This window comes from Sciurus vulgaris (assembly GCF_902686455.1).
Source record: "Sciurus vulgaris genome assembly, chromosome: 16".
NCBI lineage: Eukaryota > Metazoa > Chordata > Mammalia > Rodentia > Sciuridae > Sciurus > Sciurus vulgaris.
Window position 1 is genome coordinate 25,275,855 of NC_136477.1, and position 14,983 is coordinate 25,290,837.

A 14,983-nucleotide genomic window follows, 5' to 3' on the forward strand; every position below is an offset into this window, starting at 1 on the left:
ACAACTGCTAGATATATTGTTGCTAACATCATTACTCCTGTGTATCAGTGTCACTCTTCTGTAATACACTCTCCTTACTTTTCCAGCCCAAATAAAACAGTGATCGGGGCACTGGTGCCTATTGGCCAGGCACTGTGAAGATGGTTCTGAGCTACGATTTGTGTCTACTGCCCACCATTTATTTCTACTTAGCTAGCTCACAGGGGCCTAAAATCCCAAAATGTCCCACACTAAGCTCATCATTTCTCACCTCCTGCAGGGAGTGTCATGCATCCTTCCAGCCAAGTTAGTTATCTGGGAGTAATCACTGATTCCTTCCTCTCCTCTCACCTAGATTACTGAGACAGCCTCCTAACTTTTCATGGTCTCCAGTCTAGCCCCCTTCAACCTTTCCTTCCCACATTGCAACCAGGATGATTTCAGATGCATGACACTTCTGCTTTTTAAAACCCTTCTCAACTATCTGGAGCTTTCAAATATTATTACTAAGCTTTTCAGATCCAAGAAAAGTCATCATTCAAGTCTTTTCTGATGTCCTAAGAGATGGTCTTCTGGACCTGTATGTTTACCCCTGTCAGTGCATTGCTGATGTTGCCCCTTTACTTTCTATCAGTCGTCTGTGAGCTCCTTTAGGGGAACTTCTTTGGTAGGCACTCTACCTGCTTCATGTGAAAAGTAAATGAGCTATGAGTTTAAAATGGTTGGAGCAGAGTATAACTCACAATTCTGGTCCTGACTCTGCATTTTCCAATAGTGCCTAGGTCAGAGGCAAAAAAAAAAAGAAAGGAAAGGTGTTGGTAGATTTTCTCCAAAGTCTGACTAAATAATTATTAACAAAATGAAAGCAAATATGGCAATATGAATAACTGGAAAATAACAGAATTCAAGGAAAACATTGAGAGAGAGATTTATATTGGAAAACAGTCTAATCTACAAAAAGTTCTGATAATTAACTCAATGTATCTAACATCACATTTTAATATATATAAAGCAAAAAACTATTTGAAATACAAGAAACTGATAAATCTATATTTGTACAGAGATTTTTAACACAACTCTAGGCAAAAATACAAAGAATTTAAATAATTAGGATAACTATTTGAATAACTATTAACAGAATTTACTATAACCAGCAAGAAGATAATTTACATTGTGTTGTTTTTATTGTTGTTCGGTGGTACTGGGGATTGAATCCAGGATTTTATATATGCTAGGCAAGCACTTTATCAGAGTTACATCCCCAACCAATTACATTCTCTTTAAACTTAAATGTGCCATGTAGGCAACTAAGAAAATTTCAAATTTCAAGAAACAAATGTTGCTGGGCTTGGTGGCACACACCTATGTAATCCCAGTGGCTTGGGAGAATAAGTCAGGAGGCTGGCTGGTTCAAAGACAGACTCAGTTTAACAAGCCTCTAAACAAGTTAACAAGACCCTGTGTCAAAATAAAAAATAAAGGATTGGGAATGTGGCTCAGTGGTTAAAAGTGCCTCTCGGTTCAATCACTGGTACCAAAAAAAAAAAAAAAAAACAAAACAAAAAAGCAAATGTTAAGTTTGGGGTGTGGCTTAGTGGTAGAGCACTTGCTTAGTACACATGAGACCTTGAGTTCAAACCCTAGCACCACACATTCACACAAAAGTTTTTATCTATTTGTTTTTTTGGTACTGGGTATTAAATCCAGGGAAGTTTCATAACTGATCTACATCCCTAGTTCTTTTAAATTTTTCTTTGTGAGGCTGTCTTCAAACCTGCAATCCTACCTCAGCCTCCTGAGTCACTGGGATACAAGCAGCACTATCACACCCAGCACAAAAAGTATTAAAAAGCAAATATCGTGGCAGTCACACTCTGACTCATGTATTTAGAATAAAACTTAAAAAGCGGATGCTGTGGTATAAGCCTAGCTCCTTGGGAGGCTGAGGGAGGAGGATCACAAGTTTGAAGTCAGCCTGGGCAACTTGGTGAAACCATCTCAAAATAAAAATTAAGGCTGGAGGTGTAGCTCAGTGATAAAACACCACTGGGTTCACTCCTAGTATGAAACACACACACACACTGTTCAATGCACCAACTGCACTGATTGGTAATGTGCCCCAAATAAGTGCTATTTCGTGTAGGAGGTAGGTACAAGGATATTCACTTCACTAAAGTACTGTTTAAACAAAGCAATTAGCAGCATCTTTTTTTTTTCCTTTGGCACTACTGGGGATTGAAGCCAGGGTCACCTTACCTCTGAGCCTTTATTTTTAAAATTTTGAGACAGGGTCCTTCACTAAATTGCCCAGGGTCTTCAAACTTTCATTCTGCCCTATCTTCCCAAGCAGCTGGGATTATAGGTGTGTCACCATACCTAGGTGATAACATTCTTAATGTTTACCAACAGAAGTCAAATGAACATCCATAATACACTTTAGTATTATGAATTAATACTTTTTTTAAGTTACATAACATAGGCAATATAAAATTTGCTTAAAACATGAACATCCATATTATGGATTACTATGAAGTAGGTAAAAAGCATTAGATGAATAGGGGATTTGACCATTAATTTTGGTGTGACAACAGAGCTAAGGGATGCCCAGATCATTGGTAAAACATTTCTAGGTGTCCGAGTTTTTCTGAAAGAGATTGCATTTGAATCAGCAGACTTAAGATCACCCAGAACACCCTCCTCAATATTAAGTAGGTTTTATCAAATCTGTTGAGGGTTTAAATAGAAAAAAAAAAAAACTTGCTTGAGTGAAATAATCATCTCCTGTGCTCAGACTCAGTGCTCCTGGTTCTTGAACTTTGAGAAGTGGACTGGGGCTTATAGCAACGGCTCTGAGTTCTCAGGCCATTGGATTGGGACTGAATTGCAGAAACTCCTTGGTTCTCTACTTTGTAGACAGATCATGAATGAACTTCTTGGCCTCTGTATCACATGATCCAATACCTATTAAATTTTTCATACCCTCATCACATTGGTTTTGTCTCTGGAGAATCTTTAAAATAGGTGGTAACCAGATCTGATTTCCAGAATGTAATTTTTTTCTTTAAAGAAACAAGTTACAGAATATGTGCAGCATAACATTTGTTTAAAACGAACAAGGAATTGTGACTATTTTTTGTACACATTAGAAATACACAGAAAAATATCTGCAAGGGTGTACATAATGGTTTCCTTTACACAGGGTTCTGGAATTGGAAATGGAGATCACGAGGCCATTTACTTTAATATTTTATTATGGTGTGAATGTGTTTATGACTTAATTTTAAAATTCAGCTATGCTGGTCATGGTGGCACACACCTTTATTCCCAGCAGCCCCAGAGACTGAGGCAGGATTGCAAGTTCATGACCAGTCTCAGCAACTTAGCAAGGTCCTACGCAACTTAGTGAGACACTATCTCACAATAAAATATAAAGGGGTTGGGGATATGGCTCAGTGGTTAAGCTCTCGGGTTCAGTGCCCAGTACCAAAAATAAATTTAGCTACTTGGTAGATTTAAATGTACCCTTTAATTTAGGTACTAAACAGTATTTCACCCAACAAATGAGAGGGAAAATAACATGAATTAGAGGACATGCCAACTACCTGACATCTGAGGCAACTGAGGCAGAGGCTCCCTGAAAACCAAAACTATCCAAACTTCTAAATTTTGTCCATGGAGCTACTTTAGGGCAACGTAATTCAACCTATTATTGAGTATGCTTTGTGTGAAGACTTGTGACAGGCATTGACACACACTAATTTTCACAAGCATTTCATATGATCCTTGACACAATATAAGGGAACTACTGGGAGTCCTGGCTTTTAGATGAGTTTCATAGATAGTACAATGAGTCTTATTGTGGTAAGATTTAAATCTGGTTATGACTGAAACAGTACTTTGATGGTAAGAGAACAAGTGTAGTCTCTACAATCAGAGTGAACTTCAAAAGCCTACTTTTACTCAATCTACCTCCCCATCTCCAATTCAATCCAGATTATACTGTTAGACTAATTTTCCTTAAAATTTCTCACTAGCCACCAATTCTATCATTTGGTGCACCTCTCTTACTCCTTTTCAGGTGCCTTATGCCTCAGACACTTTCCTGAAGTCCTTAGGATTTCCATTTCCAATTGTTCCATATTGCACAATCTCCTAGTTGCAGTTTGAATTACTTCTACCCTGAAGCTTTCTCATCCTGACAACCTCAAAGGCTGGACCAAAATGTTGCAATGTCAGAAGTGCAATCCTGTTTCCTCCACAATCAATTACTAAATTGTATCCTGCAAATGTATATTCTCATCCCCCTTTCTCAGTGTGTGACCATGTTATCTCAAGAGAAATCTGGAGATCAAAGTGAAAAGTTGGAAGAAGACCTAGATTATCTAAAACTTTTTTCTTCCTCATGCAAAGGACACCTTTCCTCTAAAACTAATGCCCAATTCCCTGGACTCCATTCCATACTTCAGGCACTAAGCTTCTCTCCTTTTCCTGATGCATTCAAAGATACTCATCAAACCTGTTAACAAATCCTTCGACTTCCCTGTTTTTCCTTCACTCTTCCCCTTACTTGGGCAATCTCAACCAAAAATTCCACCCCAGGTTTCCATGCCATCCTGATAGATGCCTGCCTCTCAAGCTTTTCATTTCAATTTGTTTATTACTCCTGGGCAATATGACCACTTACACATCCACGAGCCCCATCTGTTCTGAGACCTCTCCTAACTAGCACGGCTCTAATAAGCCTCCAAATAGGTTATGCAATTATTACCTACTAACCACTCCAAAGCACAGGAAACAAGATTTTGGGGATAAGGGGTCCACCCAAGTTATACAGCTTGTAAGAGGCAGGGGGATTGCTTGAGCCTAGGAGGTCAAGACCAGTCAGGGCAAAATAGACCCTACCTCCAAAACAGGGGAGCAGAGCTGGAATCTAAGTTCAACCTGCCTCCAAATAAATACACCCAGTGAAGCTTGGAAGTGTTTTTGATAGAAATTGGCCTACATTTTAAACATATTCCTAAATTTCCAAGATGTACTGCAGCTTCATAGTACTTAAATCTGTATGTTTCTCCACTGTCCCCAAATTATCAAAATTTGGGAAAGGCATGAAAAACCAAGCAATCCACCATATTATTTGCATATTTGTCTTATTTTCCTATATACTGTAATTTTATAAGAAAATTTTATAGACTTTTGTGCATCAGGAGGCTAGAACTCTACCCATGTGGGAAATGTATTTGCATAAGAAAATAAAGTCACTTTCTAATTATGATTTTCAATGAGAGCAGTCAGTTATGGTTGTGTATATCCAAGCCCAGGCGTTTAAGGAAATGAGCCTCTGATTGATGTTTATCAATCTGCCTCCTAACCCTGACTCACCAACAAGTTTAAAATCCAAGGACTTTAACAGATTTGCAACATGTCAAAAGAACCTTTATTCCTTTTTTAACAGCTTCTTATGCTTTCTTTCCAGATGCCTTTGGAGCAGGTGCTTTCTGGGCTGGAGTTTTCTGACCCTTCTGAGCTTTAGGAGGCGGTGCTGCCTTCTGGCCTGAGGCTTTCTGGGCAGGAGCCTTTTGGGCTGGAGCCTTCTTGCCTGCTGCAGTCATCTTTTTTGCTGGAATTTTAGCTTTAGCGGCAGCAGCTGCTGCTGCTGCAGCTGCAACTGCAGCCTTAGCAACAGGTGCTTTTTTGGGAGAAGCTTTCAAGATAGCTGCCCTCTGAAGCTTCTTAACTTCATTCTTGATTATTCTGTTCCTCTGAAAAGTATCAATGTAAGAAAACACTTACTATGTATGCATACAAAACTGACGTATTTAGAAAGGGCATTAAGTAGCCCATTCTCCACAAATTCAAATAAAGACAACAATTTTTTAAGGATACCATGAAATAAAGCAAATAAGGACACTCCCTTTTCATGGTAAGCTCCAAAGAGGTTAGCAGTCTGAAAAGAGAATTGGTTATTGTTTCCTTATCCAGAAGCAAAGTTACAGAATATAGATTTAAAAACTTACCATTTTTTTTGCCTTCATGACTTTATAGCGATCAAAATCAGTCATCTTGGCTTTCTATTAAAAAAGAAATTAAAAATTATCTCATGCTTTCCAAAAGAGACAAAACCAGAATACAAATGACTCAAAGTCATTACCCTTTCTCTGGCATCAATCTTCTTGGCCCATCTTGTGGCTGCCCATTTTGTATTGATATCTGCCTTCTGCCAGGCTTGTCGAACATACTTCTGGCGGGCACTAGAAAGAGCAAGACCACCGATTAAGCAATTGGCCTCCTCTGATACTGGGGTTTGAACCCAGGGCCTTGCACAGTTGAAGTAAGCACTGAGTCACATCCTAAGGCCCTTTGTGTTTTGAGAAATGGTTTCACTAAGTTGCCCCAACTGGCCTTGAATTTGCAATACGCCTGCCTCAGCCTCCATAGCAGCTGGGATTACAGGTATATGCCACTGTACCCAGCAAGTAACCAAGTTTTCAGGTCACAACCAATAGCTTTTTTCCTTTAGGAAGGATCCCATTACACTTTTCACTGTAGTCATACTCAATACACATACCATCTGTCACACAATGTCTTTTACCTACTGAATGGTGCCCACACAGCCAAGATATAAAATGAAGTACAATTTTATCAAAACTGTAACCTAATCCATTTTACCAGACTTAAAATCACCACTGACCACATGTCACTTAAGGTAGTGGACATATAGAAAGCAATTTCCTTTTTGTAACAAATGAAAGTTAATCTTTAGGCCTGTTTTTATTTCATACAAAAACTCTGTGGCCAAAAATAAAACCCAGTATGTATCACTGAGAGATCAAAGAATTATAAGGGTATACCCAAATAAAATCTAAGTTGGCAGAAACTCCTCTACTGCTGTGATCTTCCATAAGTATCTTCAAGATTCACCCCTCATTGTTCTTCAAATAATGCAATAATGTACAGTCATAGTATCAATAGTATGGACATACTCATTTCAGGCTGTATGAATGGCAAGTCAAAAAAAAAAAAGTACTCAAACATCCTAAATCTAAATGCACATCCAGTCAAAGGTATTCAGCATATAGCAGTTTCTCTCCTACTAGGGTTTTCGTTTTCAAGTATAAGTGGCAGATTTTAGGAGATGACACAAATATAAAACACAAATATCTTCTGGAACGCGATACAGGTATCTAAAATTATACAACTTAAACCTCCAAAGTTAAATATTTAGTAAATGACACATTAAAAATTCAACTAATGATAACACTACTGAAAAAGACAAAGAGTTGCATTATTGTTTTAAAGCTAAAAGTGACTGTGACACCAGAAGAGAGACAGTCAAGTGATCATAACGCCATTTTAAGTAAATAATGCCTATTTACTTTATTTATTGCACTCTCAAGAAAAAGACAACAAAGTGGCAAGACTTTCAAAATAAACTTTTACTAACAAAACAAAGTTAGGGAGAGGGGGTTGCGATGATTGGTGGATAGTTACCTGTGAGGGAACTTGAGGATGAAATCAGTGAGCTGCATACATTTGAAAGGCATGGCCTGTCTCCTTACCTGAGTGCAAGGTCCATCAACCAAAGCCTAGAATCCAAAGATTAGGGATTTTAGTGTAAAACATAATAGCAATTAAAATGAACAACTATTCTGTATAATCACTTGTCTTTTCAAGAACCATTCAACCCACAGTGCTTTCTGTGTGCCTAAATCTGTTCTAAACTCGTTTTACACATAATAACAAATTTAAACTTAGTGTTTTGTTATAGAACTGGCTAAAAGTTCTGGCACGACTAAATTGCTGGGGCAATACTCTAATCCAGAAGTAACAGCTAACTCAAGTCTGCAAACCCCTACCCACACTGCTTGTTTCCTGAATGGTAAAATAACAGAGGGTCACTTAAACAATTACCAGTATCTTACAGTGTGTACCATTCACTGCCACGTTAAGTAAAAGTTATGATAGTTTTTGTTACACATACCCTGTTCTGATCAATAACATCTACAATTGCAACCAGCTTTCCAGCATGAGGCCCAAAGGAGACGTAGGCCACCCGGCCAACCTCCACAAAACGCCTGAAAACCTGAAAGGCGAAAGGAGAGAAAACAGTGAAAATATAAAGGTTTGCTATAAGGCCCCACAGCTTACAGGCAACATGGCTAATTCATAAAAGAAAGATTAAGTAGAACACGCCCAAGTTGTCTAGAGAGAACCTGGATGAACGAAATCCGTACAAGTGGCAGTGGGGGGAAGCAGGCTTCCAGGTACAAGGGTTCTGCGCGCCCCAGACCGAAAGCACTCAGTCCAACTTGGCTCCAAAAGGTGGGGAGGCTGCGGCGGTCTCAGCCATCCTGCTTTGGTGGCGGCACGCACGCGTGGCCCACGGCGCGCCTGGGATGCCGGGCCCTCAGCGCAATCACCGGCCGCGTGCCCAGAATGGCCGAATTCCGCGCAGAGCCCGCCCAGGGGCCCTCACTACGCGCTCCCCAGGACCCTCTGGGTTCCATTCCGAAGCTCAGAATTCCCTGCGAGGAAGAGGTCGAGCAGCATGGCCGCCAGTCACGGAGCCAGCAGCAGCAAGACTCACCATGTCGGCGGCGCTGGGCGAGAAGGAAGAAGGCCCGCTCGATCCTGCGCATGTGTAGAAGAGTGCCCGCCCCTGACGTAACGAGACGCCGACGTGAGCAGCGACTCACTGGGACCTGCGTGCTTGCGCATGCTCGCTGGGAAACATGGCTGCTCCGGCCAACTGCCTGCTGAGTTTTCGCCGGCATGTCGGATGAAATTGAGTTGGGTGATTTGGATGGGCGAACTGCAGGAAGGTCGTTCTTTCTTAGGCTTTCAGGGTAAAGAAGAATATTAAGGCTGTGTTTTCCCTTAAAACTGTCTGCGTCCCATTTTTTTTAAAAACATGCTCCTCCAATATTCATTACGCTTCGGATTTTTGTCTAAAGTTTGATGTTACTCGTAGGTTAGTACTAGGCCTGTATTTTCGCTTCACATTCTCTCCGTACGTAATCACAGTAGTTTTGTTAACTTTTTAGTTTAAAATAGTTTAGATAGAAATGTTACTAAACTGGTAGAAGTAATCTCCATAAACCCTTCTAGATTCTCCAAATTTTAGGTTTGCCTTCGCATTATGTCATTTTATTCTGAATAGTTTGAGAGGAAATTACAGACGTGATATTCCTTTATGGCTACACTCCAATGCGTATTTCCTAACAACAGAGACATTCTCTTACATTGTGGGAACAATTGTCAAAATCAGGAAACGAATACAGTACTGTTAATTTAGTACATAACCCTTATTTACATATTTTCAGTTGTCCCATTTACATCCTTTGGAGCAAATGGGGAAAGAAAGAAAAAAAAAAAATTCTAATCCCTGATCTGATGGAGGGATTACAAATTGCCAGCTCTTTTAAGCCTTTGAAATCTGTAGCCAGCTGGGTGCTGTGGCGCATGCCTGCAATCCCAGCCGTTCTGGAGGCTGAGGCAGGAGGATAGCAAGTTCAAAACCAGACTCAGCAAGTGGGGTGAGAAACAATTTAGTGAGACTCTGTCTCAAAATAAAAAATAAGAAGGGCTGGGGATATGGCTCAGTGGTTAAGTGCCCCTGGGTTCAATCTCTGGTACACAAAATAAATAACATCTATAACCACCCATGCCTGTGACATGGGTGAGTAATCTCAACAACTGGGAGCCCATGTCGGGAGGATGGCAAGTTTAAAGCCAGCCTCAGCAACTCAGGGAGAGCCTGTCACAAAATATAAAAGTCCTAAGGAAGTAGATCAGTGTTAAAGCATCTCAGGATTCAAATTGCTGCTACTAAATAAAATCTATAACAGTTTCTAAGCCTTTCTTAGTCATGATAATGAGGCAGAATAAAGATAGGCAGATAGGCAACTTGGGCCTCTTCAAGGTCAGGTTTCTGTGTAGCAGGACTAAAAAACTACAGAAAAAACCAGGCCTTGCCAAGGTCAGGTTGATTCCTAGGTAAGTATAAAAACTAATAAGAGACATCTGTTGCCTAGTGGCTGGGTCCCCTCCAAAAAAGGCATGATAATCTGGATCAAAAGGTATGTGAAAAGTTTGTGGACACTGAGTGCCTTACCCAGGGTTGGGTTGGGTGCTAACTTTCTCAACCCTGTGATCCATATAAACCCCTAGACAACAGACACCCCTTGACAACCCTTTCTTGGGAGCCCTCCCTCTTTCAGCACTTTGTTTTTTTTCTATTACTCTAATACATCCTATCACTGTTCTCTCACCCTGTGTCCATGGATTTCTTTCTTCAAATACACATTCCACAATCTCACCCAAAATCACCGTCCTAGTTTTTCTCTATGCATCTGGTCATTCTGCTTCTTCCACTCCTATCTCCCTTACAGCTACAGGCCCCTTGAATGTGTTTCCTAGAATGTGTTCCCCTATTTCCCTTAAGAACCACAATGCAGCCAGGAGTGCTGGCATACTCTTGAAATCCCAGACATTCAGGAGGCTGAGGCAGAAGAATTACAAGTTCGAGGCTAGCCTCAGCAATTTAATGAGACCTTAAGCGACTTGTTGAGATTACCTCAGAATAAAAAAATAAAAAGGCTGGGGATGCAACTCAGGTCTTAAACACCCCTGGCGTTTTAATCAAAACAAAACAAAACTGTCAGGGCGTTGTGGGGCATGCCTGTTATCCCAGAAACAGGAGGCTGAGGCAAGAGGATGATGAGTTCAAAGCAATTTAGTGAGGCCCTAAGCAACTTAGCAAGACCCTGTCTTTAAACAAAATGTAAAATAAGGGCTGGGGATGTGGTCAAGTGGTTAAGCGCCCCTGGATTCAATCCCGAGTACCCAAAACAAAACTGCAGCACATCCTTGAAGAACCACCTCAAGACCCCTTTCTAAGCAGCAATGGGCTGCTTCAAACTTCTTCCAAGCTGTGTGCATGTGTGCGTGTCTGGGGTTTGAACTGGGTCTGAAACATGTTGGACCAACCCTCTACTAGTGAGCTACATCCCCAGTCCTTCTTACTTTTTGAGTTGCCCAGGTTGGTCTCGAACTTGCTATCCTCCTGAATCACTGGTATTAACGCGTGCACCGCGCTGGGCTAAAAGCTCCATTTTACTGGCATGGTAATTTTATACAAGCAAACCTTGCCTACCCACCAGGAGATAGCCGGCGTGCACTTGGCAGCTACAGACGTCAGAAACCAGATGACCAGACTCAGCTGGCAGGCCTGCTACTGGCCTCCCGGAAGGCCCTCCCCTCGCTCAATCACAGAGAGGAAGGGCAATTGGAGGGTGACGCCAGCAATCAAGATGGCGTTCTGGAATCGCTCTTAGCTCATTGGACCTCTATCTACCTGCAGGGCCACGCCCTCTCCGACGCATTCTAGTGGTTCTTCCAATCAGCAGGGAGGGAGGGCAATTCGAGGACGACCCCAGGAGCCAAGGTGGAGCCTATACCTTCTCTCTACTTCAATCAGCCTCTCCCTGTGGAGCCACGCCCCTGCCGAAAGACCAATCACCCAGAGGCGAGGCGTGGTGCACACAATGTGCCCTGAAGGGCTCTTAGGTAGACCTAGGAGAACTCACCCGGTATTTTGCAGGATCGGTCCTGGAACCCCTCTCACAACCCCCATGCTGCCCCCGGCTCTTGCTCGTTGCAAGGGATATGGATGCGAAGGGCAGGACAGGCACCCTTCTTCGGGTTCCTGTAGTGGGGCCTCCAGGGAGGGGTATCGCTGGTCCAGGCCAGAAGAGAGACATCGGGGAGGGTAGCAGATGTCCACTTCCTGCTTTGTCACGGGTTCTCTGCTCTACGTAGCCAGGGCTGCCTAACCAGATGGACCCTGGTATTTCTTTCAGCTTCAGCTCAGTGGATGTGTTTCATTTATTCTCAGTCACCGGAGATGGAGGCCTGTTTGTCCGAAGCCCCAAAGAGAAAGAATTTCTAAGCCTCTTCAAAACGTGAACCAAAAGCTACCCAGAACCCCGACTTTTTAAATTTATTTTGTTTCCGTTGCTGGGGAACCGAAGCCAGGGCCTCCTGCAAGCTAGACAAGTTCTACTACCTCTGAGCTACACCCCCAGCCTTTTTCATATTTTATTTTTGAGACAAGATCTCAAAGTTGCCCAGTCGGCTCAGCCCACTTAAAAAATATATACGTATATGTACATATGTATGTTTTGAAGTTAACACATATTAACTACATATATATGTCACAATGTGACATTTTAATACCTGTAGATATTTTGTAAATATCAGATCAGGGAGCTTTGTGTGGTGGTGGTATGCTTGTAATCCCAATTAGTCTGGAGACTGAGGCAGGATTGCAAGTTCCAGACCAGCTCCTGGTCAATTTAGCTAGACCCTGTCTCAAAATAAAACTGAAATAAAGGACTGGGGATATAGCTCATTGGTGGAGTACTTGCCTAGCATGCCGAAGGCCCTAGGGTCAATCTTCAGTACTGCAATCAATCAATCAGAATAATTGGTATATCTGTTACCTCAAACACTTATCATTTCTTTGTGTGGGGAACATTCAAAATCCTCTCAATTTAAAATATGCAAATAATGCCATACTTATCCAACTGCACCATTGTAGAATATGAGCAATTATTCCTCCTGATTGCACCCCTATATCCTGTTATCCATCTTCTCTCCAGCCCCCTCCCTCTTCCATGCCTTTTCCAGGCTTTCTTTTGTGTGTGTGTTTTTATTTTTTGGTACAGGGATTGAACCCAGAAGCACTTAACACTGAATCAGGTCCCTAGCCCTTTTATTTTTATTTATTTATCGTTTTGATACAAGTTCTCACTAAGTTGCTTAGGGCCTTGCTAAATTGCTGAGGCTGGCCTCCAACTTGCAGCCCTCCTGCCTCAGCCTCCCAAGTCACTAGGATATCAGGCATGTTCCACCCTGTACAGCCCCAGGCTGACTTTTTTTCTTGTTCTTGCAACCTTTCTGAGGTGTGAGTCAACCCTAAGGTGACCAAATAAGCATGGTAACCATGTGCATGACTGTCTGACTTGATGATTAGGTACGTGTATATTTAGCAGTAAAATAGTTTTGTGTTTTATCTGTTTTCAAAATTTGTAGTCCAGGAACTCTGAAGCTGAGGAAAACAGTGTCCAAACCCAATCAACCTAACACTACTGTGAACAAACCTGTAGTGAGCAAAAATAAAGTCTGTTGATTCATAGTAGTGAATAAGGTTGCAACGGAGACACCATGGAGCATTCAATAAAAGGAAGGAAAGTGTCGAGTTAGAGTATTATAAGCAGGTATGAAGTTTAACTGGAATTTAAATGAAACAATATTTTGAGAATCTCAAAGAGTGCTAGCCATATAGTGCATCACTTAGAGTGCCTGACTCACATGCTTGAGGCCTGAGTTCGAGTCCCCAGCATTGTGGGATTGCAGAAATAGCAAACGAATGAGAATCTCAAAGAAAAGTGAGATCGTGAAAAGGGGTCAACATCAACCCTAGACTTTCTGAAAATGTTGTTCAGAAAACTCTTTCTGAGGCTTGGCACCAGGCCAAGCTGCTTTTCTGTGTTAAAGTCACTTAGATTATGTGAGCAAGAGTGGAATTTTTTATTCTGACAAAATTTTGAACAGCAAGTTTCTGAAAATCTTTGATTTAAAAAAAATTTCTCTGTAAGAAAGCCATATGCAAAGAAGAGGGTTAATATGACACCTTATACATATAGCATGTCCTTGGCAGAAATACTGTTTCTTGTTAACTTTGCAACTGTCTTTGTTTGTATTTCTTTTTCCTACCTATGAATAGTCATGTAGATCTTACTTTTTCAAACTGGGATAATTTTTACTTACTCTACAGAAATGCTGGTTCTATAGGCAAGAAGGTATTCTGAAGGTTATATCAATAGGGAAATTCTAGATCTTTCCTGTTGCAAAGCAGGAAGTAAACTCACAAACCACAGGGGATGACACACTCTGGGACAAGAAGGATATGCACAATTAGAAGAACGTTGGCAAACTAAATCCCAGAAACCTTAGTGAGTTGCAAGTGAAGGTCATCCTAGCAACCTGGTCATTATCTCCTTCCAAATTCCAGTTCCCAAAGAATCTGATGGAGTCTAGAATGGATCAGAGCTCTTGGGATGCAGCACCCAACTCCTTCATTCAGTAATACTAGTATACAAGTTTGTCTAATATTCCAAATGCCTGGATAGTGTGTGTGTATTTAACAACCAAGGAGGTCATTTAGGTTTCTGTGCCTTTGAAAGATTGGGCCAATGTCAAGAAAATATTGAAGAATCATAGCAGATAGCTATTGTTTGGGTTTTAAATGTCCTCCAAAGATCTGTATGTTAAAAGCTTGGTCCCCAGCTTGGTGCTAAGAAGTTGGACCTAATAGATGGTTTTAGGTCATTGGAGAGGTGCCTTTCAAAGGGGTTTTAGGACCACACTTTCTTTGTTTCTTTGCTTCCTGGTCACCATAAGGTCAGTGTCTCGCTCTACTCAGGCATTCCTTCCATGAGGTACTTCCTCACCACAGGCTCCAAAGCAGCAGGGCCTACCAACCACAGACTAAAGCCTCTGAAACTGAGCCAAAAACAAATGTTTCCTCTTTTTAGGTTGATTATCTTAAGTATTTTGTTACAGTAACAGAAAGTTAGCAGATCTTAGGAACATGGAAAGGCTGCAGCAGAGATGGAGACTTTTGTTGCCTTTGAACATAAGAGCTGTTGACACAAAGAAGTTCAGGCCCTAAAAAAGATGATTAAAATCCATGTTATCTGTGAAAGACATAATATATGAATCCTCTCAGAACGGAGCCCAGTGTTGGAAGAGAATAATTCAGTACTTTGTAAGCACATGAACAAATGCAGAGTGAACTTGTCAAGCTAACAGGCCTCCAAAACCAGGACAAGTTCTAGAAAAAGGCAGAGGCAGCCCACATCTTTAGTTTTATCACAGAAGAAAGCACTAGAATCTCCTCCCAAAGAAAATCTCTCCTTCTTGGTATGTTATGCTCACCAGA

At 41.3% G+C, this 14,983-nt stretch overlaps 1 protein-coding gene across 1 annotated transcript; it reads right to left on the minus strand.

Moving 5' to 3' along the window:
- Positions 1-5,390: 5,390 nt before the first annotated feature.
- RPL14 (ribosomal protein L14) lies at positions 5,391-8,689 on the minus strand. Its single transcript, XM_079115011.1, has 6 exons — positions 8,564-8,689; positions 7,958-8,059; positions 7,468-7,562; positions 6,128-6,227; positions 5,994-6,047; positions 5,391-5,738 (listed from the first exon to the last, which is right to left on the minus strand). Exons 1-6 carry the CDS (start codon positions 8,564-8,566, stop codon positions 5,436-5,438), a joined length of 657 nt encoding a protein of 218 aa, XP_078971137.1. The 5' UTR covers positions 8,567-8,689; the 3' UTR covers positions 5,391-5,435.
- Between the last annotated feature and the right edge of the window lie 6,294 nt (positions 8,690-14,983).